This window comes from Puntigrus tetrazona, chromosome 9, assembly GCF_018831695.1.
Source record: "Puntigrus tetrazona isolate hp1 chromosome 9, ASM1883169v1, whole genome shotgun sequence".
Lineage (NCBI taxonomy): Eukaryota > Metazoa > Chordata > Actinopteri > Cypriniformes > Cyprinidae > Puntigrus > Puntigrus tetrazona.
The window spans coordinates 24,625,437-24,652,687 of record NC_056707.1 but is presented as its reverse complement, the minus strand read 5'-3'; the positions used below and the strand labels follow the sequence as shown (position 1 = coordinate 24,652,687).

The 27,251-nt window shown below is 35.1% G+C and overlaps 1 protein-coding gene across 1 annotated transcript in view; it reads left to right on the top strand.

The window, feature by feature from the left end:
- lrp2a (low density lipoprotein receptor-related protein 2a) overlaps positions 1-27,251 on the top strand; it is a 95,306-nt gene that overhangs the window by 14,480 nt on the left and 53,575 nt on the right. Inside the window, 22 exon segments of the mRNA XM_043248836.1 lie at positions 774-884; positions 2,244-2,357; positions 2,442-2,558; positions 2,650-2,793; positions 3,810-3,929; positions 4,023-4,151; positions 5,561-5,730; positions 10,771-10,994; positions 11,854-12,060; positions 12,151-12,353; positions 13,336-13,476; positions 13,605-13,808; positions 15,774-15,966; positions 17,742-17,867; positions 18,138-18,268; positions 19,206-19,343; positions 19,493-19,774; positions 20,698-20,937; positions 21,172-21,291; positions 21,476-21,592; positions 23,015-23,395; positions 25,786-26,034. Coding sequence (XP_043104771.1) covers positions 774-884; positions 2,244-2,357; positions 2,442-2,558; positions 2,650-2,793; positions 3,810-3,929; positions 4,023-4,151; positions 5,561-5,730; positions 10,771-10,994; positions 11,854-12,060; positions 12,151-12,353; positions 13,336-13,476; positions 13,605-13,808; positions 15,774-15,966; positions 17,742-17,867; positions 18,138-18,268; positions 19,206-19,343; positions 19,493-19,774; positions 20,698-20,937; positions 21,172-21,291; positions 21,476-21,592; positions 23,015-23,395; positions 25,786-26,034 — 3,861 coding nt within the window.

Sequence of the window (27,251 nt, the reverse complement as noted above, 5' to 3'; positions counted from 1 at the left end):
CTCAAGAATAACCATGCATTTCTTTCATCAGATGAATAAATATAAATGTAACTGCTTTTAACAGTTTTCATTCCTATGCAGCATTTTGAAGGCTAATGATTCTCCGAACTGGTTTTGAATCAACCACGAATTAATTTGAACGAAGTTGAACAATTCTATCCCTTCTCTTTCGCTCGGCCTCACTCTGGTATGCTTTTTGCCGTCCCCAGTGCTTAAACTCACGACCTTGTTCCTCAAATATCCTATTTCATGCGGAAATGCATCGGATTAAGGATGCAGAGCTTTCGCATTTCACAAATTTAACACTCTCATACTTGCACTGCTTAACCAACATCATAAAGTGCATGAACATAGCGACATATCGCGAACGAATTATGAATATTTGATACACCCCCCCGGCCCTATATAGTGTTTGTGCATGCGTGTGCGTTTCTCCTTTGGCATTTTAATCAGTTTGTAAGATTAAGAGTCTCGCTGATGGACAGAAATGGTCACAATATGCTTCTTGTTTGTGGGAGCTGATTGCGGATTCCTCCGTGGATTAGTGCGAGCGTCAGTTCATCGGCGAGCTCTTATCACACGCCGATCTGCCATGCACGCAATGCTCATTTTTTTGCGTTTGTTTTCTGCATTAGCTTTATGCTGTGTTTTTTTTCGCTCGCGCATTCAGGCCAGCCGCTGGACGCCGTACCGCAGCGGAGCTCTGGATCGCATTACAGAGTGATTATATTTAATTGAACGAGTGAGTGATGGACGTGCTCTCTTTCTCTCAGTCTACCCAGAGTGCCCGGAGCTGAGGTGTGCTAACGGGGCATGTTATAACAGGAGCCAGCGCTGTGACCAGGTGCTCAACTGCCGAGACGGCTCAGACGAGGCCAATTGCAGTGAGTGTACTTCCCTGGCAGGACACACACATCGACACGGTCATCTACCGGACGACCTGGAACACGTCTGCGCCGCTTTTACCATTGCAGTTTTTTTATTCATTTTGAAGCTATAATGTTTAGTCACGTGACTCTTTGTCTTCTTGATTACACTTTTAATACTCACGTTTTTATTCATCATGATTCCGTTATAACACGTAACCTTTAACATTCGAGGAGCCTTTCCGTTGGACAAAAGATTCTTAACAGTGTAAAAAAAAATCTATAGATTTTCCAAATATTCTTTATACTGAAAAAAGGAATTCTTATAAGAAATGTTCACTATAGACTTTTTTTTTTTAAATTCTGTGTAGAGCAATGATATTTAACTTTTTATTTGCTTAAAAATATTATTATTTAAAGCATTATTCATGTTTTTATAAATGTTATAAATTAGTATTCATTTTCATATTTACATGTTGTTATATATATATATATATATATATATATATATATATATATATATATATATATATATATATATATATTTATTTATTATTATTTATTTTTTACATTTTACTTGTTTTTGTTACATGTCATTTTATTGGTGCTTTTAAAAATATAACTTTTTTTTAGTATTTGCTTTTTTGTCTAATATTTAGTATTTATTTTATTTCAGCTTTATTTCAATAAGCACATTTTTTTTTAAGTTTAAGCTGACGAAAACAACCCCGATTCTGTGAAACACAATATAAGCTATCAGGCAGAATGCTCAAGCCGCTCTTTTCCGTACAGTGAAAGTGAACGGTGATTCATAAACACCATATCTCACAAAACTATCAGTGAATGTAAATATATGTGGCTTTTTTATGCTGCATTTCAAGCGTTATAAACCCATTTCTTTTTTGTTTGTGACGAACAAAGCACATAGCTTAGTCTAAACCAGGATTCGGCCATAGTTCATCTGGGACAACAATTTTTATAAACATGCCATACCGGTGTGCATCCTAAGACAAAACAAAGGCACCGACATGTTTATAATCAGTCAGTTCAACTTCCTTTCATTTGAATCAGCTCAGATTTACATTTTAGTCTAGGACTAGGCTTAATGTAAAGCAGTGTGTCCAAATGTGACATTTGTGAAATAAAAAAAATTATATTTAGAATACAGTGACCATCGTACGAAAATAAAATACTAGAATTGGACCAAAATATGGGTGAATAAAAAACATTTCTGGCTAGACTACTCGTTATACCGTGTTTTACGCTGACTTTTATTTTGATATTCACCCTTTTTGCTCTCTTTGGTGTGGTGAAAACATACAAGCAGCAGTCCTCTTGAGCTGTAACTTTTATGTGACTGTGTTCGTGCGTTTTCAGCCCAGCGGTGCAGCAGCGGTCAGTTTCAGTGCAGCAACGGAGAGTGTATTCCTCGCGGATACATCTGCGATCATGACGATGACTGTGGAGACAGAAGTGACGAACAGAACTGCAGTACGCATCTTTCATTCCACAGTTTGTCCTAAAGAATGTAAAGCGGCGTGAACGTCTAGGTATTGAGTGATGTATTCTCCGCAGCCTACCCGACCTGCAGAGGAACGTACTTCACCTGTCCCAGCGGCCGCTGCATCCATCAGGTCTGGCTGTGTGATGGAGAGGACGACTGCGAGGACAACGCGGATGAGAGAGGCTGCGGTACGTCCCCAAAACATCCTTTTTCTTGCTAAGTATTTAGAATTATCGCAGGACGTGAAAGCACCTTGACCGACGCCGACTGCTTTTGTAGATAATGTCCAGCGGGAGTGTTTTCCCGGGGAATGGCCGTGTCCTTCTTCCGGTGTTTGCATCCCTCTGGACCATCTCTGTGACGGGACGGCACACTGTCCGGACGGAGAAGATGAGACCAACACCACTGCTGGACGCAACTGCAGTCAGTTCCCGCCTAAATTTCTGCTTTTAGTATTATTTAAAGTACTAATCAATATTTAGAATGACCTGTTTTAGGCGTTCAGTTTTTGTTGCATGTGATTTAATTTTGTTATTTGCATTTGTTTAATTTTTTTTTATATATTTATAGTTTTCACTCACTTTAACGCTTTAAATACACTTTTATTTTTATATTTTCAGTTTACTTTTTAATTTTGGCTTACTTAAATGTTAGTCATTTCATTATGTGTTTTTGTCATTTGTATTCGTTTTTTAAATACTACTATTTATTTTTTCGCAGTTTAGCTTTTCATTATTCAATTTTCATTATTTAAATTATTAATACGCAATCGCAGTTAACAGCTAACAAAACGTTTAAAAACATGAATTAATTTTATTTCATTTTTAGTCATTTTAATACTTAAATACAGCATTTCAATGTTATTGTTTTTTAGTTTTTATTTTTAAGGTAGTTTATTTCTTCGACTGTAAAATAAATTAGTTTTCACTCAGAAATTGCTAGTAAATTTCACAAAAAGCTCTGCACTGATGTATGGATTGTTAGGATAGGACGATATTTGGCCGAGATACAGCTTTTTGAATATCTGCAATTTAATGGTGCAAAAAAAAAAATCTAAATATAAAGTTCTTAGCCATGAATATTACTAATCAAAAACTCACTTGTGACATATTTACCGTAGGAAAGTTGCTAAATGTCTTCATGGAACGTGATCTTTACTTAATATCGTAATGAAAAATCGATAATTTGACCCATACGATGTATTTTTGCCTATTGCTACAAATACAACACTTCGAAATAAAAGAAAATGCAAAAATAATAAAATAGTATTTTCTTGTAAATCATACTCCAAGAATGTTTTCTTTAGAACTACCGTATAACTTTAGCCTGTTAAAGACATTTCTGCTGTCTTCTCAGAGTTTTTTATGACCCTGCCGAGATTCTGTTTGCTTGAACTCTGAGGTTTTCCTAACGTTCGGGTGCTGCTTTTTTCCCGTCAGGTATCTGGCGCTGTGCGTCTCTGAGCTGTGAGCATCACTGTCACTCCTCTCCTGACGGAGGAACCTGCGCCTGTCCTCCGGGATACGTGGTCAGCAGAAACGACAGCCGCTCGTGCATCGGTAAAACCTTAGATCGCTGATCACAAATGGTAGCTCGCGTTCAGTCAAACCGGAGACTTGTCATCAATCCCCCCCCTCCTGTATTCTGTGCAGATTACGATGACTGTAGTCTTTGGGGCATGTGCGACCAGCTGTGTGAAGACCGGGTCGGAAGCCATCGCTGCGGCTGTCGGGACGGTTATCATCTGGAGCAGCACAAATACTGCAGAGCAAACCTCTCGTGTGAGTCCCTTCACGCCTATAACATGCTGTCACAAAATTCATGTTGCAGTTTTAGAGCCAAAGTAGCATCCATATGGCAGTAATTAATATACAGCATGTGCACTTTTTTTTTTTTTTTTTTTTTTTTTTTGCTAGTAGATTTCATAATTCATTCCGAAATGGCAAGTAACACTTAAAATAAAAATTCAAGTAATAGTAATTTTGAAGTAGAAAGACTGAAAGGATATGTATGTTTCTTGTAAGGTGTACTTTTGTCACAGTACTGTCAGGAAGCATGTTGCATTCGGATTAAATGGACAATATGAAAATATTTTACAGCCTATAAAAGCAACTGTAGACTGTAGTTGTTTTAATGCAATTTAAATATACTTAAAATGTCAAAATTGGTTACATTTTTGTTTTGCAATTTATCGCGAATGGACTTACAGATTCGTTCTTTTTTATGAAGAAATATCGTATAAAAATATATTTTTTGTAATTTATTTTAAACTCATTTTACACAGATTTAAAAGTATATTTTAATCGTATTTAAAATAGTCTTATTTACATTAATTAATATTTATTTTAATTTCTGTTTTTAATTTTACTCAGCGTACGTTTATTCTCATAATAAATCATATTAAATGTATTTATTTACCCAGTATCCTTTTTTTTGGATTATCGGATTAATTAAAAAGTATTTTCAATATTTTTTACAAAGATTTACACATTTTGTTTTTCGATTTTACTCAGCGCACATTCATTCTCATACTAAACAATATTAAAAATTACATTTGGCAAAAAAAAGCATTTATTTATGCATGTATCATTTTTTACTCTATTGAATCACATTCAATAAATGAAAACGTATTTTCAGTGTGTCTTACAAAGGTTAACACTCAGGGTAATTGTTCTCACAATAAATCAGATTAAATTTATATTTATTTTAAAAAATATTTGGCATATGATATTTACTTGCGTTTCTTCTTTACCTTAATAAATCATTTAAAATATATTTTTTATGAAATATATTTATTTGTAATTTTTGCTTTTACCTCTTACTTGCTACTTGTATCTTCCTGCATGCTTTCACGTAAGAATCTTTGGGACTAATATTCCTGGTGTTAACTGTTATCTTATAGGTCCATTAATCAGGCTTTTTGCGGGCCATCTCTCTTCGAGCTCCTCAGTTTGCATTGAATGCCATTGTGTTATTAAGCTCCTGAAACGTCTGCCTCCCAACCATTTGTTTGGCAGGCCCTGGAAATGAATAACAAACGCTGGCACCGCACAGCCAATCCCAGACTCTCTCACATTAGTTATGCCTTATCAGAAGTACATTATATAATGCGAGCTCTCCAAAGATTGTTAAACTGTATCCTTCATTTTGAAGCGTGCCACATTAATTCACTTTGTTTGGCAATCTTCAGCTGGGGTGCCTTCGCTTATATTCTCCAACGGGAGAGACTTGCTGATTGCTGATGTCCACGGACACAACTCTCAAGTCCTGGTCGAGTCCCAGAACAGAGGGGTTGCTGTTGGGGTGGACTTCCATTACCATCTGCAAAGAGTCTTTTGGACCGACACAATCCAAAATAAGGTAAAATAGACGAAAGACTAAGAACAACAGGTCTTCTGAAGTTACATATGGTTACTAAAAAATGCCATTTTTGATGCTGCGTAAAGTTTCTATTTCAAATAAAGGCTGCTCTTTTAAACTTCCCATTGAAGAAGGAATCCTCAAAAAATAAAATGTGTAACGGTTACCACAAAAATATGAGCTACCACTTTTTTCAAAGTTTGTATGAGTAATATATATTAATTGAGCAGCAAATTAGCCTATTAAAATGATTACTCAAGGATCATGTGACACTGAAGACTGGAGTAATGATGCTGAAAATTCTGATTTGCATCATAGAAATATATATTACATTTCAATATATATATATATATATATATATATATATATATATATATATAAATTATAGATTTTTTCAATTTCAGTAATATTTCACATTACTACTTATTTAAAATAACAATATATATATATATATATATATATATATATATATATATATATATATATATATATATATGTATATATATATATATATATATATATATATATATATATATATATATATATATATATATATATATATATATATATATATATGTGTGTGTGTGTGTGTGTATGTGTATATATATATATATATATATATATATATATATATATATAAATGTATATATAATTTCTGTTTTTAATTTTACTCTGTACTTTTACTCTCATAATAAATCATATTACATGTATTTATTTACTCTGTATCCTTTTTGGATTATTGGATTAATTAAAATGTATTTGTAATATATTTTTACAAAGGTTTACATTCATTCTCATACTAAACAATATAAAAAATTACATATGTCAAAAATTACATATATATATATTACATATATTACACACACATCACATATATATATATATATATATATATATATATATATATATATATATATATATATATATATATATATATATATATATGAACTTAGAACACAGTTTATTATATTTATTTTTATTTTTATTTATTTTTATTTTTATGTTTATTTTTACTTTATTATATTTCATGGCTCAGTGTGTTTGGCATTAATGTTTCCCACTTACATTAATTTTATGCTCTGGCACCTGTCACGGGTTCTCAGTTTTCCCAAAGTTTCACAGATTACTGAAGTTCTAACCCTGTCAGGCAGAGCGATGTCCATGTTGCGTTTGCTGTTGATAACAAAGCACTGCATTATACCAGCTCTTCCTCCTTGGACATGTGCTAACGTCCCTGACCCTCAACACACTCACACACACACACACACACACACCATCATTGTGCCAGTCAGTCTGCTCTGATCTCACCTCTCATACACCCCGGCAACAGCGATTGGCTAAAGGCCCAAATAAAGTCTGCCTGTCTCAAACAGAGTGTGCCAGTATCTTTCAAGCCTCCCTAAACTCTTCCTGAAGCAATCAGGCTACACACCCTCAGAGACCTACTTTAAAACATACTCAAAGTCTTTAAATAATGTTTCAAATGTTCAACTTGTATATTAGGAGTCACACAGCGGGGTCAGTGACTGTTTGGTATTATATTTAACAGTTATATAGGAGCTATACGAACATATGTAGAAACACTGCCGTTCAAAAGTTTGTGGTTGGTAAGATTTTTAAATATATTTGAAAGAATCTGTTTAAAAACCTTTCATTCCTTCACAATCTTTCAGAAATCGTTCTAATATGCTGATTTGTTGCTCAAGTAACATTTCTGGTTATTATCAATGTCGCACTGCATAATATTGTCCTTAAAACTGTGATACATTTTTTATTTCCTAAGACTTTTTCGATTTATCTAACAGATTTTGCAACATTATAAATATATTTACTGTGACTTTTTCAATTTGTAGCATACTCACTTTCTCTAAATTGATTTATTTAAAAACATTTTGATCGTTCCATTACATTTTTGAACACCAGCATACAGTACATGATATATGTGTGTGTACCGCGTATATTTATTATGATAGACATTAAGATCAAAGACGCTGAGATTATCAAAGACATTAAGATGTCCTCAACAAAAGTGATTTTATGTCCATAGAAAGCACTTTAAATGTAAGTAAAGTGTATACTTAAGTTTTCAAAAAAGCTTTTGAAGAGTAAAATGTCAAAATTTGGTTAAAATAATGCTACATTGTCATTCACTGTAAGAATTCAAACAACATGCTTATTCTGACTTGTACATATTAAAATATATTAAAGAATAAGGAAGCATATTAAATTTTATTGTGTTTTAAAAGAGGAAATCTTACTGACAAGTGGGCAAAAACCTACAATAGTGGCAAAAAAAGCAAAATTACAACTAATTAGTATTTGGGGTGAAAGTAATTCATGTTTTAACGTCATACATTGAAATATGTTTAGTGGGTAAATTTAGTAAAATCGGGGAAAAATGTGTGATCTTCTTTTTTGGCTCAGAAAAACAAAAACACAAAATTGCAATTAATTAAAACATATTTTTAAAATTATTTTTGGGAAAAAAACACCAACAACTTAAAGCAGTATTACACTTATTATTTTTGACCCACACACATGCAGTATATATTTAAAGGAATAGTTCACACAGACATCAGATCTGTATGAATTTCTTTGTTCTGCCACTCAAAACAATTCAAACATGGCTATTTTGGGTCACCATTGACTTCCATGGTAGGAAAAAAAAACACAGTGGAAGTCAATAGTGACTTAAAGCAGTCTGGTTGCAAACTTTTTTTAAAATATCTTTTTTTTGTGTTCGGTAAAACAATGATATTCATACAGATTTGGAGCTACTCTATGAGTAAAAAAAAGACAGAATTAACATTTTATGTATATATATATATATATATATAATTTTAATATAAATATATACATGTAATTTTTCAAAATATACACAGTACACACACATATGTTATGCAAACAAAAACTTTATTTTGGATGTAATTAATCACAATTAATCGTTTGACAGCTAATGTATTTGTTAAATTGTAATGTAAGTCGTATCCAGTGTAGAAAATGCAACTTTACAGCCTTTATTTATTTTTTTCTTTTACTAACCAACATTCATACCAACACACACACACACACAAAAATGTGAAGAAAGGAAAAAAAAAAGTAAATATCAGTTCTTGGTCTTTGAGGATTAAAGAAAAAAAACTATGAAGGAAGTTGGCTCTTCGTCAGCGGAAAGGGGATTCTTCAGCCGATGCCTGTAGATACAGCTAATACGCTAATAATGGGCGACCAGTCTGGCTCCTGAAGGGCCACAGTCACGGTAACTGGCTCGGATCGGTGCTAGACTCCACGTTTTCTAATCTCCAGAAAGTGTCTGATATGCGGGGAAATGCTTGCATATTTCTGCCTCATTTTATGCAACATGAGAGTATCTGGAGTGAGCGTGCAGAATCCGTCCCTTTTCTTACGCATTCTTTGGCCAGCTCAGAGAGCTTTGTTTCAAACTCTTGGCTACTTTGCGAGTTGGAGATCAGCCACGGGGTGAAAAAAAAAGTGGTCTGCATGCGAGAAGACGGTCTTGTGAGTGTCGTGGCAGGGGGTCTCAGAGAGCCACACCACCAGAGCACCTTCACAGCTTGAGTTTCTGTAAACGGGTCGGAGCGGAATCACGGTCTTTTAGACGTTTGGCTCTGGTTTCCAAAGGGCGAAGCCTGCAAAGAGCATTGGTGCCTTGGCTCGTGTTATGATGCCAAGGGATCCAGTCTGAGAAACTAGTGCCATCTTTTAATCAATAGGGCAGTGGTTTCAGAGTACCACCTCTGGGGCAGCGGAGAAAGCCAAACTCACTGATGTTAGATGATATTAGCCAGACCGCAATCTTATTAACCGTGATTATTTAAGAAAGGGATGTAATGTCAAGTTTTGATTATGTTCTTGTAGGATTACTGCTTGAAAGACCACCTTGGGTCAGTCTGAGTCTTTATAAGCTGCATACTAAAGAAAAAAAAAATAGTTTTAGATGTTCGTTATCTAAGCTGGACGCTGGTTGACCATGACGGCCTTTCAAATGAAACTGGTTAGCCAGGGGATTTCCGTGCGTTGAACTGTGTTATTTTAATACTATTTATATAATTGTATTACTTTTTAATGACTATTTTAAGCTTTTTTTTTTAATTACAATCACTTTGGTCCTATTTACAGTAAATTTAGTTTTTAGTTTTTTTATTTATAATTTATTTATTTATTTAAAATGATTTTTGATTTATTTTACAACTATTTTTTATTTTATTTAGATACAAATATTTAATATAATAATTATATTTATAATATTATTTATATTTATTCCATTTAACAAAAATGTTTAAGTTGTTATTTATTTAGTCATCTCAGATCCTTTTTATATGTGCATTTATGATATTATTTATAATTTTTTTAATATTACTTTTAAGTCATTTAGCTACTGAATTTATTTTAGTAAACGTATCGTCTATTTTTCACTTAGTTTGCATTTTTCATCTGTTATTTATATTTAATTTTATTTCATAATTTAAATATACACATTTTGATAATTTATTAGTTTATTTATAATATGTTTTGTACAATTTTCACTTTATTTATTAATTTACTTAGCGATTTCATTTCTTCATCTTGCCTCAGCAATATTTCAAATTTTATATAAATGATTATGCTTTTTAACATGCTTATATTGTTATATAATTTCTCTTAATGTATACTATTTAGTATTAAAACATTTTACAATATAAATCTTATTTAGTTGCTGATTTAGTTAGTAATTCCAATATTTAGTTTACGTTTTCAATTTTATTTAATATTTATAACAACATATTTTACTACATAAATCATATTTACTTACTGATTTAGTTAATAATTCCAGATCTTCAACTTTCCAAGACAGCATTTCTAACTTCGTTTTAATGAGTTAAATAAGTTTTTAGTAGTTTTAGTTTTAATTAACAGTAATAACTATGGTTTGAACCAGTCCATTTTAACATATTAAGAAATGCATTGGTGACAACAGCAAACCAACATTTACCGCATATGCTGGTCTTTTTCCAACCAAAATTAGTTTTCTCCAAACAGGTGTTTTCGGTGGATATGGACGGGTCGCGTTTGCAGGTGGTGCTGAACGTGTCCGTGGACTATCCCGAGAACCTGGCCGTGGACTGGGTGAATAATAAGCTGTACGTGGTGGAGGCCAGCGTCAACAGGATCGACATGGTGGACCTGGACGGGAGCAATCGGGTGACCCTGATCGCCGAGCACCTGGGCAACCCGAGAGGTCTGGCGCTTGACCCGACCGTGGGGTGAGTTCCCGAGGCAGTCGTCACACGCTTCCCGTCCACTTTAATCTTCCCCTCGCTTCCTGCGCCTAATCCGCATCCATTGTAAGAGCGATCATGAAGATCTGGAGCCTCAGATACGGAGAACGGGAATGTTGTACACTGTCTGTGAGGATTAGTCAGAAGTAATTAAGCAAAGATGAGAAACCCGATAGGGTCGTACGGCCAGGTGGCCTCCAGCTAAATTGAGAAGTGACAATAAATGCATATAGCTGCATCGCTTTGGTGTTTGAAAATAACGCTCTTTGGGTATTCATTTCAACATCTCAGTTCTTATCCCCAAGGGTTTTATCCGTAACCTGATGCTGTCCGTACTAGCAATATATTTGCCCAAATACCATTGAAGTTCAAGTTGCTCTTCGTCTCTTCTAGTGCAACATTAGATAAATAAATCGCGATGCATCATTATAATGGGATAGCATTATTTAGGATTGGTTCCTTTTTCTGTTTTAGATGATGGAAACAAAGTCTTGTGTCACTAAGACAACCTGGTCTCATAAAATTACCTACCTCTGTGCACTTACTCTGCGTTTCGCCAATAGAAATGAGCTAAAACTCAAGTTCAGTATGTCAACCCTGGTAGGTTTTTATTACATTGATATAGGTATGAATTGCGGCGGTTCTGTATTGTACAAAAATTATGCTTTATTAATCGAAAATCCATAAATTTGTGTGAAAAGGAAAAAGTTGTCTGAGTTTTACTGCCTCTAGTGTTCATTTCTTTTGGAAAGTGCAGTGATATGTACTTATTGGTACATATTTTTCTTGCTCGTTTATGACACGAGACCGGGTAGCACAAAGAGCTTTTTGTGTTTGAGTTTAGGTACCTTTTCTTCTCTGACTGGGATACTTTGAATGGGGAACCGGGTTTGGAGAGAGCCTATATGGATGGGACCAATCGCTTCGGGATCATCAGGACCAAACTCGGCTGGCCTGCTGGGATTACTTTGGACCTCGAGGCTAAAAGAGTGTATTGGGTGGACAGCCGCTACGATTATATCGAAACCACCACTTATGATGGCTTGCACAGGTATCTGGCTTGCAGAGATGTTTTATTTGCTGCTTTTAATAATTTGTTTACGTTTTCCAAATGTCTGTTAACTATGAATTCCTCCAATAGGAAAACCGTGGTCCATGGTGGGTCTGTGATTCCTCATCCGTTTGGCATTGCTCTGTTCGAACATTCGGTCTACTACACCGACTGGACCAAGATGGCCGTTATGAAGGCTAATAAATACAGCGACAACAGCCCACGGGAGCTCTACAGGACCTCTCAGAGACCACATGGCCTGACTGTGGTCCATAAATACAGACAGCCCTTCGGTAAGGAGCTGTGTTTTGTATATTAAACTATTGGATGTCTGCAACAAGTTTACATGCAGTTTTGGTTCTGGAAATATAGCATTTCATTGTGGTGTTGGTTATAGAAGTACTATAAAAAAATCAAATGATGAACTTGTGTTGTTTTTTTAGTAAAACATTATTTCAGAAATAAACTAATAGATTAGATATTAGAACTTAACTTTAAAAGACTTACATGGAAGTTAAAAGTATTGCCTTTCACAACTTAAAAAAAAAATTGAAATAGGAATATTAAAGGAAATAATACAAATTACAAATGCACAAAAAAAAAATGCTAAAACCTAAACTAAAGTTGTAATAAAAAATAATTGATTGTATTAGAACTTTACTACATTACGGCTTGTTATTTCATACAAAAATTATCTTTTTGAAAATCAGAAGTCTTGTGTTTTTTTTTGTTGTTGTGGGAATTAGCTGCTTATTTTATAAAGCATAGCAAATGAGGTTATTAAAGAAAACAATGTGTGCTAAATTGAATGTTTTTAAGTGTAAAATACTTCAATACAAAAGTTATTTAGCATTTTTAAAATGCACATATGCAAATGTATAACACACATCAAATATATTTAAATACATATATAAAGGCTGCTTATATCAATATTCATATATTTATATATTTATATAATATGATCAATATTGATATATTTTAATGTATTAAACTTTATATACAGCATGTTGCAATTTCTTTTCCCAGTGACTTTGTTTACATTTTGTTTTTGGTCTGAAAAGTTTTGTTATTAGTCACTGAAACCACAGAAAAATGTAATTGCATCGCATCAAGTCTGTAGTTTAAGTTCTTCTTCTTGTAGTTTAAGTTAGTTGAAGTTCTGTTGCGTCCAGGACATCAGTGAGGTTTTAAACATAGACACTTTCAACAGACCTCATTAAGTCATTGCTATAGTTTTTGTGATTTATTGGCATGTTTGTTTGCTTGATCGGACAGTAAGTAACCCCTGTGGCGCCGACCGAGGAGGCTGTGAGCACATCTGTGTTCTGAGTCACAGAACTGATAACGGCGGTCTGGGATACCGCTGCCGCTGCCGAATGGGCTACGATCTGCATGCTGACGGCAAGAGATGCGTGTGTAAGACAGATCTCAGTCATACCTTGTGTTTTTGGCTGCCATTCCATCTCTGCTTCATCATCATCATTATGAGATGCAACATCTTGACGGTTAAAGAAAACAAAGTGCATGCAATATGTGTCTTGCAGCCGTGAGGCAGTTTCTGCTGTTCTCCAGTCAGCTGGCGGTCCGAGGAATCCCCTTCAACCTGTCCACACAGGAAGACATCATTCTCCCCATCACAGGAACGCCATCTTATTTCGTAGGTGTGGACTTCAGTGCTGCGGACAATTCCATTTTCTTCTCTGATACGGTGAAGGACATCGTCTACAAACAGAAAGTTGATGGAACCGGTGAGAACGGCCAGGATTTTATATGCATAAGCAATTTCTATTCACTTCTTCCAGACGTACATGCATTTTATGTCTTTGTTAATGTATATGTTATATTTTTGGTGTACAAATATACACATTTAATCAATTAGTCAGTCGGAATTAGGCTGTTACCAATAACGTACGATCAACAAATCCATCATTGCATTGCCAAGTTGGCACAGAAGCTATATACATGTATTTCAAACATTGGTGTAATTTGAAATAGCCTACATATTAAAGTTTGTAAAACTTAGTTATTACAGGGTAGCACTGCAATATTATGTTGATTATTGCCCGTAATATTGTGATAACGATTATTAAAGTCGATTAGTAGAATGTAAAAAAAAAATTCTAAACGTTTCCTACGTAAAAGCATGTTCACACCAAGAATGATAATGATAAAGACATAGTTGTCACACAAGAACTAGGTGCAAAGGGGTTATCTTTAATATAATCCAAAACACAGGAGTCATCCACAGGGATATGGCTGTGAGAGATACACACACATGACAAAATAGACCTGAAGGAGGAGAAATGCACGGCCAGAAACTAATATAGACAGGGTGATCTATTAAATATAGGTGCAAGGAATTCACTAATAATCAAACTAAATGAGGACAGGAACACAACCAAAGTAAAACAGGAGCTAAAATGGGGCAAAACACAACACAGACAAGTCCAGACACCTGACAATATTTGTAAAAATCTTTCTCAATATTAAAGAATAGCAGAGGCCACACCACAACTATGACAATAAACAATATGACTGGAACCATTTTCAGAAAATCTTTTTTCCAGCTGATCAAAAATGCAGCCAATCATAATCAATCCTGCTGTAATGAGCTCCAGAATTTAAGTGTGTATATGTGAATGACACATTTTTATTTTTTTTTAAATGCGAAAAATTTCTGACTTGGGGTCTCTGCATTCCCGCATCTGTAACAAGGAGTTTGATACGAAAGCATGACAAATATGAAAAAAATGCATACAAAAATGTCAGACCCCGTATGCAAGGGCCTTTAATGCGAAACACTGCATTAAACAATGCATGAAAAGAAACGTTTGGAAGTGCAAAATGCAATACAACAATTAACACTTTTTTTCATTGTTTTTACATTTGACTTATTGCTTTGATTTATTCAATTGCATATTGCATTTTTTGCCCCATATTTTGATTTTGGGAGCCAGTTTTAAAGGTAAAGTAGGCAATAGAGGCCAGCAATAGCAAGCTACCTTAAAAGCATAAGAACCCACTCCCTCTACATACTGCCTTTATTTTCTGACCCTATTCTATAATTGCTTGCATTCACTGGAGTGCTCTTCAGTTCAGATTTTCTTTTTCATTTTGTTGGTGAAAAAAAACACAAAATCTGCGCTCTGCTTGATGAAATGTCCTTGACTTGTAAGCAGATAAAATGAGAAACTGATACTCGCTGAATACTCCACTCAGCCCTCGGGATATTTGCTGTGTGCCAACAACACATTTTGCTGCATGTGATCTCTCCTATCAGCTGCCTTCAAAGGCCAACTACATGAGATAATGTGTTCGCTGGTGTTGGACTACATTTCTAATAGAAATCCAGGACACTAATACCCTCCTCCCCTGACTCAACCCAAAACAATATAGACAGTTCGCTTGTTTTATTCAACACCTGTGAGACACATATAAGGGATAGCATATTCATTTGCACTGTTTTACCCTATTTAATAAAAAAGTAATATGAATTTCATTTAAAATAACTGTTTAAAATTACAAACTATTTAAAAATATTTAAAATATTATTTTTTTCAGTCATTCAAAGCTGAATTTTCATTGTTGATGATTTACCGATATTTTTGTGAGAATGTTTTTTTTTGTTTTTTTATCAGGATTCCATAAAGTTCAAGAAGTGGACTACGCTAATTTTTACACTAATTTAAATTTTTTTGCATTAAACTACACAGGCAGGGAGGTGCTAGCAGCCAATCGGGTGGATGGTGTGGAAGATCTTGCTTATGATTGGATATCGAAGAACCTGTACTGGACAGATCCACGCTACAGGAGTATATCTGTCATGAAGGTCGCGGATAAGTCCAGACGAGCCATTGTACGAAACCTCAACAACCCCAGATCCATAGTGGTCCACCCAGTGGCTGGGTGAGTGAATTAGGTTTTGTATTTATGTTTTGAGTTTTAATTATAGTTTTAGTATTTGTGTTATGTGCAATTGTCAATGTTTAGTTGCCAGAGGAATATTAAAAAATATATATATATATATATATAAATATATTTATATATATATTTATATATAAATATAAAATATATATATATTTTTTTATCTGTCACCCAAAATATTTTTTTATTGTATTATGGTGTCTGAAATATACATATTTCAGTTTTGGGAGTCCCCAACAACAGGTTGCAATGTATGCAAAGTCAAAAAACACTTTCATTATCTTAATTTGCTTCTTTTTTTTCTTGCTCAACGATTCTCAAATCATTCGCTCAACAATTAATTTTTCCAAACCCCTCCTCTACAGAAGGCTAATAATTTTCAATGCCTGTAATGCCTGATAATGTGAGCCCAGTGCTATTTTGTGTACAGCGTTACGTCTATTTTTATTGCTCCAAAAGTTACACCTAGTGGCAAAGAATAAATTTGCATTATCATTCAGACCAATGCAAAAAGAGCATCAAGTGGGCAGGCGATATGCTAATGTTGGAACAGAACCATTGCTACGGTAGGCCAAAAGTTGTATTCACAAAATAAACACACTCAAACTTCCTCCTTCATGGAAAAAGGGGTTGCGAGTTTGAAATCACAGGCACGTTCAAATGTCAACAGACACAATTCAGCGAGCGACCGTGAGCCAGAAACATTGCTCGGGGGAGCCCTGCTTTCACCTTGCCTCTCTGTTTCCCTAAGACCATGAAAAAGCATTAACAATCGGGCCACTTGTGTCCAGTCACACCTTTCATAATGCAGGAGGTGCCCAGCCATTCATAGATTGCTCCTGCTTTGAACCTGGCACAGATAAAGGAGCTCTTTATGCCGTGCTAGTGGGACATTTCCAATGGCTTCAAAGTCATGAGGCCTCTGGGCCCAGGAGACTAGATTAGTGCTGCATGAAGGCCGGTATTGTAGTGCACACTAAGAACTTGGCTTAACGGGGGAAAACCCCGCAGAGCACTCAGATAAACTGTCTATACCTCACAGTTTATAAATAAATCCCATCGGATGGTTTCGAATGCATCCCCACCTATTAATTTGGCCTTTGGTGAAGGCACGGGGTGAAGATTTGTGGTGATTTTGGCATTGTTCCCTCAACAACATCGATCCCAAACCTATGACTTTTGGCCCCTCTTTTCAGTTAAATGAATGAGGACTGGGGCTGACCAACCCATGAGTGAAAGGTATATTATAAAGTAGTCCATATGACTTCAGTATATACTGTGTTGTTAAAAACCCGTTTTATTCAGCAAAGATACATTAAATTAATGAAAAGTGACAGTTCATACAATGAATGTGAGGCAAAAGATTTCCATTTCAAACAGAAACGTTATGTTCATCAAAGAATCCTGAGAAACAAAATGAATAAATAACTGTTTAAAATATAAATAAGCTGTTTTAAATTGTAATATTATTTTACTATATTTCTGTTTTTAATGTTTCTGTTAACAGATAGATGCAGTAAATTACAATAATCTTACCTTTTGAGTGGTATAGTGTGTGTATGTGTGTATAACTCACAAATAATATGAACATCTTTTATCGTACGTTTACTTTGCGTCCTTTTTGAAGTTTATAAGCTCTAGCGCTCATTCATTTTAACTGCGTGTAAAGAAGCTTGTGTTTGACTGAGGTGTGAGAGTGGGTATGATGACAGAATGTTTATTTCTTTTAAAGCTGTATGTGTCTTTATGCTCGGCAGTTATATTTTCTGGACTGACTGGTACCGTCCTGCGAAGATTATGCGGGCCTGGGGTGACGGGTCACATGCTCAGTCGATTGTAAACACCACTCTCGGCTGGCCGAATGGCTTAGCCATTGACTGGAGGTGAGTTACAGTTCCCAACATGAAACTACTAAAATACAGCATTCAGTTGTGCTCATAATACCACAAACAATGCCACATGTCTGTTTCATTCATAAACCTTCCTCTTTTTGCTTTAACTTCGATGGCTTCCTAAAGCCGTGACTCATATTATTAGTTTTGCTGCACATTCAATAGCACACTCACGGCTAATCTCCTTAAAACATGATCTGACATAATCCTGTTTCTCAGCATTGGTTTAAAACCCTCTCGGATCATGTCTCTGTCTCTCAGTGCCATGCGGCTGTATTGGGTCGATGCCTTCTTCGATAAGATCGAGCACAGCAACTTTGACGGACAAAACAGATTGTCTTTGGATCGCATCACTCAGATCTCCCATCCGTTTGGACTTACTGTCTTTGGAGGTGTGTCTATCTATCTATCTATCTATCTATCTATTTGATTAACTTTGTCAAACCGGAAGTCGGACATTTTGAAAATTATGCATTTTTCAGTGTTTTTTTTAACGAACTTTTTCGAACTGATCCTACAGATTTTTTGAAAATTGGCTCTGACAAATTTCAAATGCAGGATGAGATTTCAGGATGTCTTGAAAAATGACGTGATGGCAGAAAGTTGATTTCTATGTCTCAACGTGCTAAAACAGGAAGTTGGCATAACTTGAGGATTTTTGGTTTGATTGGCATCAGATTTTACAGGAATAATGAGGGGTGACCTCCGATTACATCAGTCATGAAATCAATTCAGGGCGACAACTTGTTCTATCATTTTATCTATTATTCTATTGTTATATTATTTTGTCTCTCATCCTGTCCATTTATCTACTGTCCTATCTATCCTTCTATTGTTTTGTCTGTCATCCTATCTATCTATCTATCTATCTATCTATCTATCTATCTATCTATCTATCTATCTATCTATCTATCTATCTATCTATCTATCTGTCTATCTATCTATCTATCTATCTATCAATCTATCATTCTATGAATTGTTCTATCATTGTATCATTCTCTATCTGTATTATCTGTATGTCTGTCTACACTGAGATGTGGCTGACTTTTAGAAAGCAGTTTAAATTAAACACACTGACTGACGAAATTTTCATTTTGCCGTTCACTGATGTCTGTCATGATCTCACTGTCGTCCTAAACATTAGTCTCATTGGCCTTTTCGTTGATGATGGACAGTCACGTCTGGTATCTGTGAAATGAAGGTCACTACAGCCTCAGAGCAGTTCGTCAGTTAGGTGCTGAATGACGAAAGGGCACAAGTCAGAGTTCACGCTCTGGTATTTCTCAGAGATGGCCTGTTTGATTACATTAATGAAGTTTTCTGGTCCAGGTTACGTGTACTTCACCGACTGGAGGCTGGGTGGAATCGTGAGGGTCCGTAAAACAGACGGAGGGGAGATGATGATCATACGCCGAGGGATCAGCCACATCATGCATGTCAAGTCCTTCAACGCCGACTCGCAGATTGGTGAGACTCGCTTTCTGTCGATTACTAATTTTTGTGTTAAACGTACCGCCTCCACAAAGGTTTGTAAAGGCCATTTATTTAAATACGGCAAATCGATCAAACGTGTTTGCAATATAACTTTTTTTTTTTTTTTTTTTTACTCCTAACAGGATCTAACTTCTGCAACAGGCAAACGAACCCAAATGGAGACTGCAGTCATTTCTGTTTCCCAGCGCCGTACTCTCAGCGAGTCTGTGGATGTCCGTACGGAATGAAGCTTGAAGCCAATCAGCAGACGTGTGTGGATGATCCATCCAACGAGCCGCCGACCCTCCAGTGTGGCTCTAACTCTTTCTCCTGCACTAACGGGAAATGTGTCCCTCAGAGCTACCAATGTGACGGCGTCGATGACTGCCACGACAACAGCGACGAGGCCAACTGCGGCGCTCATAGTAATATTTTACTTTATATTTCATGCAAACATTCATGCTGAAGGGTAGTAATAAGCAATCACAAGGTTATTATTTTCATTACTTAGGTCACTTGTTCAAAAATCTCTACACTAGTACACTTACCAGCTTGGCACAGCATTAGAAATTAACATAAACTATAAAAACACTTCATACTAGAGAAGCTAATATGAATAAAAATAAATACAACCCAAATAAATTATATTTACATCATGCAGTTACATATGTGACCCTGGACCACAAAACCAAATATTAAAATTCTGTTGTCATTAAGTTGTTCCAAAACTGTATGAATTTCTTTGTTCTGCCGAACACAAAGGAAGATAATTTGAAAAAAGTTAAAAAACCAGGCTATGTCTTTTTTCCTACTGTGGTCAGTGGTTACCCAAAATTGAGATTTATACATTATCTGAATGCTTTCCACTGAAGCATGGCTTGTTAAGATCAGACAATATTTGATGCAACTATTTGAAAGTCTGAGGGTGCAAAAAAAATCTAAATATTCTAAATCACCTTTGTTCAAATGAAGATCTTTTTTTTTTTATATATATATTAGAATTTATATTTACGGTAAGAAATTTACTAAATCTCGTCATGGGACATGATCTTTACTTAACACCTTAATGTTTTTTAAAATGCATACGTTGTATTTTGGGCTATTGCTACAAATATATACCCCAAGACCGGTTAAGACTTAAATGCCCCAATATACCCCAAGACCACTTAAGATTTAGTTTTTGTGTTTTGTGCTCCAGGGTTGTGTATGCTAAGAGAGTCAAAACCTATAATAATGGCATTGCTAGCGCCATGCTGTAGTCCTTCAGTTAAAAAAATCCATGCATTTCAATGAGATTTTTTTTTCCACTTTCTATGAAAATAAGCATGTTTACTCTGCTGGCTCACAGATAACACATGCTCGCCAATCGCCTTCACCTGTGCCAATCAGCGCTGTGTGCCCAGAAGCTGGCACTGTGACGGACACAATGACTGTTTTGATGGCAGTGATGAGAGGGACTGTCCCACCCAGACCCCTGGCACTTGCCAGGCTGACCAGTTCAGCTGTGCCAACCATCATTGTATCCCCCGCACATGGCTCTGTGACACCGACAACGACTGCGGAGATGGATCCGACGAGAACAACTGTGGTGAGACGTACAGATATTACAGTTAACTAAAACCAAAACCATTAAAAACATTTTCAGAATTTGAAAAAATGAGCTCTTTGCTGTTCATATTCCACTGTATATTCTCGTGACTGTTTTTATGTATCCTAAGGTATTTCAGGAGTAAAACATCTGAGTGAAACATGATTGAGAATCACGTACATTACGGGCTTCAAAAGAGCTTCTGCACTTTTCTTATGGTGTCTCTTCTTCTAGATTCGATTGGCACATGCCATCCCGGTCAGTTCCAGTGTCCGGACCACCGCTGCATTGACCCCAACTACGTGTGCGATGGAGACAGAGATTGTGCTGACGGAGCAGATGAGCAGGGCTGTGGTAAGAGTTTATTTTGCATTTCATCTAACAATACATATTGTATATTAAAATGTGTTAATACCATTTAAATTCTTCCTAAACTATTATTTCGACGTAAACCAGACATACCCACCAATAGCTGTGCAAACATAGATGGATACACAGAATACAGATCTGAGTGATTCTTGTTCTTCTTGATCATCAGTGTACAACTGCACAGCGTTTGAGTTTAAGTGTGCAAACGGCCATCAGTGCGTCAATTCCTACTACCGATGTGATGGGGTGTTCGATTGTAACGATCGCTCGGATGAATCTGGTTGTCGTAAGTATAAGGAAAACGAATCCTCTATTTGTCTCTGATCATTTTTAACAGCGCATTAGCTGCATTACATATTGAGCTGATTAATGAGTGGATCTCACAAAAAAACATTTCCAGGTAACTGTCCACACTACGAACTTTAGACCTAATACTAAAGTTAATGTCATATTGTTTTTGTTTTTGCAATGTGACATTATTATTTATTTATTCATTTATTATTCTAAATTTATAGATTTAAAATTTCCATTTTTCTGAATGGTTAATCCGAGGATACAACATATTTTGCATTAAGGTAATTAAATGTGGGGAGAAATAAAAAAAATTATAAATGTTACAAAATATTATGTCCTGGCTCCGCAGTAGTTCAGTTAGAATATTCCTTTATGAACATGCTTTTAGAAAAAAAACAGTACTGATGAGACAAAACAAAGGCACTGACATATTTTAAGATATTTTAAGATTTATTTTAGTTGAAACAGTCTGGCACAAGGCCTAAGTCTGTTTTAAAATAATAAAAAAATAAAATAATAATTATTTAACTACTATATATATATATATATATATATATATATATATATATATATATATATATATATATATATATATATATATATAAATCAGTGTATTTTTTTAATCATCTTCTTGATTAATTATTAAAGAATTTTTTTATTATTTTTTTAATTTTCCAACTCCCCCTAAAGGTTAACCAATCTCCGGATCTGATGATAGTACTTTTAGCTGCAGCTTAGCATAGATCATTAGCATCAAGCTCAAAAAGTGAAAGAGTTTCGCTATTTTTCTAAAATGTTATTCTTCGGTAGATACATTGTGTACCAAGATCAACAGAAAATGAAAAGTTGCAACTTTCTAGGCTGACGTGGCAGGCACAGCAGGTGCAATGATATTACGCAGCGCCTAAATGCTGGGGACTACTTTCAGGCGCTGCGTAATATCCTTGATTATTTCACCGGAATGAGAGTATCGCTCCCAGCCACATCGGCTTAGAAAATAGAACATTTTCATTTTATATCTGTCACAATGGAACTACAGAATAGAGCCTTTGGTCATTTTTGAGCATGATGCTAATGGTCTAATCCGGTTCAATGATCTATGCTAAACTATGCTAAAAGTGCACTGCCAGACCCAGAACCGGATTAAAAAACGGTAAAATTCAACTGTTTAATTCGAAAAATGAGCCTATTTAAAAATAACAAAAATTTGAATCCAGGTCCAGGTCATATTCCACTCCAAAAAACACCAAAAAAATTAGGATGATTAAAATAAAACAGACTAAAATGAGCCTATATTAAAAAAGAGTGGCGCGTTCCTTTAAAGAACATTATATTAAACGTTTTTTACAAACCTCTGGAAGCTTGTATCATGATGTATGTTAAATGAAGCTAACGCAACCTTTGACCCTTCCAGCCACGAGGCCGCCTGGCATGTGTCACCACGAGAGCGAGTTTCAGTGCCAGTCAGACGGCAGTTGCGTTCCCTCGAACTGGGAATGCGACGGGCACCCAGACTGTGAAGATGGCTCAGATGAGCACCACGCCTGCCCTCCGCGCACGTGTCCCTCCTCACAGTTCCGCTGTGATAACGGCAACTGTGTCTTCCGTGGCTGGATATGTGACGGTGATAACGACTGTCGGGACGGCAGCGACGAGCGAGACTGTCCCACGCCGCCGTTCCGCTGTCCCAGCTGGCAGTGGCAGTGCCCTGGACACAGTGTGTGCGTTAACCTCAGCAGGGTGTGTGACAACACGCCAGACTGTCCCAACGGCGCTGATGAATCCCCTCTCTGCAGTAAGTCATGCCATATGTTTTACTGAGATTCGCAGCAGTGCGTAAGACGCGTACGGTACCGGTCGAAATAAGAGTCACCGAGGCTAGGTTTATGTGATAAAAACACTAATATTGTGTAATACTATTACAATTAAATCAGTTTGGATACATGTGAACCTAGAGCACAAAAGCAGTCACAAGTTGCACAGGTGTATTTGTAGCAGTAGCCAAAAATACATTGCATGGATGGAAATGATCTTAATTATCTCATTATTTTTCATTTGTGCCAAAAATAACGCTCCATTAAATTTTTTGTCAATTTTAATTTAAATATAGAAAATCAATTTCTGATTAGCAATATGCATTACTAAGAACTTAAAAAACTTTAATAGCGATTTTCTCAATGTTTAGATTAGTTTTTTTCCTTGCACTCTCAAGATTTCAGGTTTTCAAATAGTTGTGTCTCGGCTTAATAATGTCCTAAATAAATGGAAAGCTTACGTATTCAGCTTTCAGATTTAAACTGGAAACCATTTCTATCAAATACCAGAACAACATTTATTTGAAATAGAAATTTTTGGTAACATTATTAACGTCTTTACTGTCACCTTTGATTCATTTAATGTATTCTTGCTCAATTTGTTTTTTAATGTCATTCGAATGGTAGTATATAAAGACAAAGCATACAGTGTTATATATTGACTAGTTGTTGTTAAGATTAGAAGTTAAAGATTAGTCTTTAGCTAGTAGCTCCCTAATAAACATCTCGGCTTTGTTCTAAATCCTAATGAGCTGCATAAATATTTTTTTTATCATTTGCTCATACTTGTTTGAGCTTCTTTCTACTGTTGAACATAAAGATATTTTGAAGAATGTGGGAATCCCAACAGTTTCTGGTCCTCGTTAACTTTTTTTAGTATTTTTTCCATACTACGGGGGTCTAGCAGTTGCTCGGTTACACATTCATGTTACAAATGCTGCTGTTAGAGCTTAACTTGTCTGGAAATCTTTATTGTTTCTGTTGATATCGTGTTCGTTCAGTTGATTCGAGTACACGGAGCATCGCAGTATGTCGTCTGCGTTATAAATCCCATGTGTCAAATCATGCATGTATTTAGCTAATCTGGAAATTAACATTAAAATGATCTGTGATTTTCCTTCCATGTTGCTCTCCCTTCTCACAGATGAGCCCTTACCAGGTAGGCTAAGTCCCTAATCACCCACAATCCTCTGCATGAAGTACTAATCTCTCCCGGGTTATCTGTCTGGCTGTACTCACTAACCCTCCAGTTACAATCAGAGTGTCTAAATACGACAAGATTGTGTGTGTTTAGCATTATAGACACATTATAGAGGTGTAGTGCGTAGAACTGTTTTTGAAATATATTACGTGTGTTAGTGCATAGAAATGGTGCACAACCACCAAAGTAGCTTAGATTGCAACAGTAAACATTAGGGCTGGGCGATATACGGAATATTCACAATATATTTGCAGTGATTTTAAAAATTAAGCAATATCGTGAGTATTATAACTTTAATTATTAACATTTTGGACATTAGGTTTTCTTCAATGTCATCCCTTTTGATGAATGACTTAAAAAAATTATTTTAATTCATTTTCGTAGATTAGTTTTGCAAACACTTTTTTGTTTTGGAAAATGTTTTGAAAACATTAGAGTTGGTCATTTTGATTTCTTTTCTAATAGATAAACCAATTAATTTGAACGAAGTTCACAAATGGTGGCTTTTATATATATATATATATATATATATATATATATATATATATATATATATATATATATATATATATTATTAAGTTCGAAATATAAATATATGTAAATAAATATTGCCGTTTTAATTTTTCTATGTATAGATTTTTGGTGCATATACATGATATTTATGAAATACTTGTTAATTATTAATTGTAATATTTTTAACAATTTTTAATTGTATTTTTATGCTTTTAAATTAGAATTAAATTTTTATATGTGTATATATAAAATTTTTATTTTACTTTTGAGTAAAAATTTTTTTTAGTATTTTAGTACATGAAGAAAAACTAAATGAAAATGAGAAATATTTCCTTGCCAACTAGCGGAAATAAAATATGTAAAATACATTTTTCCCTTCCCCTTCCTTATTTTTTCTCACTTTTATTTGAATTGAAATATTTTACTGCAGTTATTGTCATGTTTTCAGTTAACTGTAATAAAAATGTCATTGTGTAGAATGTATTAAACAGTTTTTTGGACACGAAAACCACACATTTTAGTCAATTTTAAACTGTACAGATTTATACAGATATTGCCCAGCCCTAGTACTAATGGTTGTGCAAGGCATGTTCCCAGAATACCTTGCATGCTTTTTTTTTCACCGTCATTCATCTAAATGTTTCTGCTTCCTCACAGATCAGGAGAGCTGCTCTGATAACAACGCGGGATGCACTCACGGCTGCATCCAGGGCCCGTTCGGAGCCCAGTGCACGTGTCCCATGGGCTTCCAGCTGAGTAACGACTCAAAGACGTGCGAGGACATCGACGAATGCCATCCTCCGGGCGTCTGCAGTCAGCACTGCTTCAACGAGAGAGGCTCCTTCCGCTGCCACTGTCAGGACGGATACACTCTAGAGGCGGACGGACGCACCTGCAAGGCCTCAGGTTAGTGCGTCTCCGCTGAGCTTTGGGATCTCTGACAGTGCTAAGACAGATATTAGCGGAGCGGAGGCCAACTGGACCTGCTCAGCTGGGTCTGGTGTGGCTTCTCGGATTACCCCAGATAAGATGAATAACATATATGTCAGTCACAAACTTTCTTATGGGGGTAATTAGGCGGTAATCACCAAACAAAGGGTTGTTTATAAGCTCTGCCCGCTCAGAAGAGCCCATTCCCTCCAGATAACCCGGTGAAAAATGCTGTCATCCGATACACCTCGTCTTCTTTCTGAATGATGCTTTTCAACGGGTCTCTTTTTTTTTTATATTTCTATTTGGCCATGTCAGATACGTCTTGCACAGTTTTATAACTGAGAGCTGATGCGTGTTTGGATTCATTTCTAGCCCTGTCGAGGTTATTTGATATATTTTGAGATAACGGTGTACTTTAAATTATAATCAGATTTTTGCGAATATGAAGCACAAAGCCTGGCTGCCGGTCAAGTATTGGACAACCTTAACTGAATTAAGTTTCTCATTGTGAAAGCCTTTTCATCATTATTATAACTATATAAAACTTAAAATAAAAAAAATTACATTTTATTATAAGCATCAAAATGTTTAATACTTTTTAAATGTTTAATACATTCACAGTTATTTTATAGTTTTAAAGACTTTACAATTATTCAGAAATTTGCTAAACTGTTAAATAAGATTTATTTTTATTTATATATATATATATATATATATATATATATAAATATATAAATTTTATTTTATTATTGACGGAATTGTTTCTCGTGAATTTGAAAGCCTTTTTAATCTAAAGGACTGTTTTAAATACAAAAATAAATTGTGAATTTGAAAAGAAAATTGTCATGTAACAGTCAGAAAGATAAAATAATTGCTGACAAAATATTTGAATGTATCAAAATAGTTACTAAAAAGACAGATGTTTTTAGAAAGAAACCTCAACTAATAATAATAATAATAATATAATATATATATATATATATATATATATATATATATATATATATATATATATATATATATATATGGATAGATAGATTTTTTTTTAGTTTACAGTATTTTTCAAAAGTTTGTGGTTAATAGGATTTTTAATATGTTTTTTTTTTTCAAAGAAAGAATTTTTTTAACAGGGATACATTAAAATGACCAGATGTAACAGCAATTGTTCCAAAAATTTGAATTATTATTAT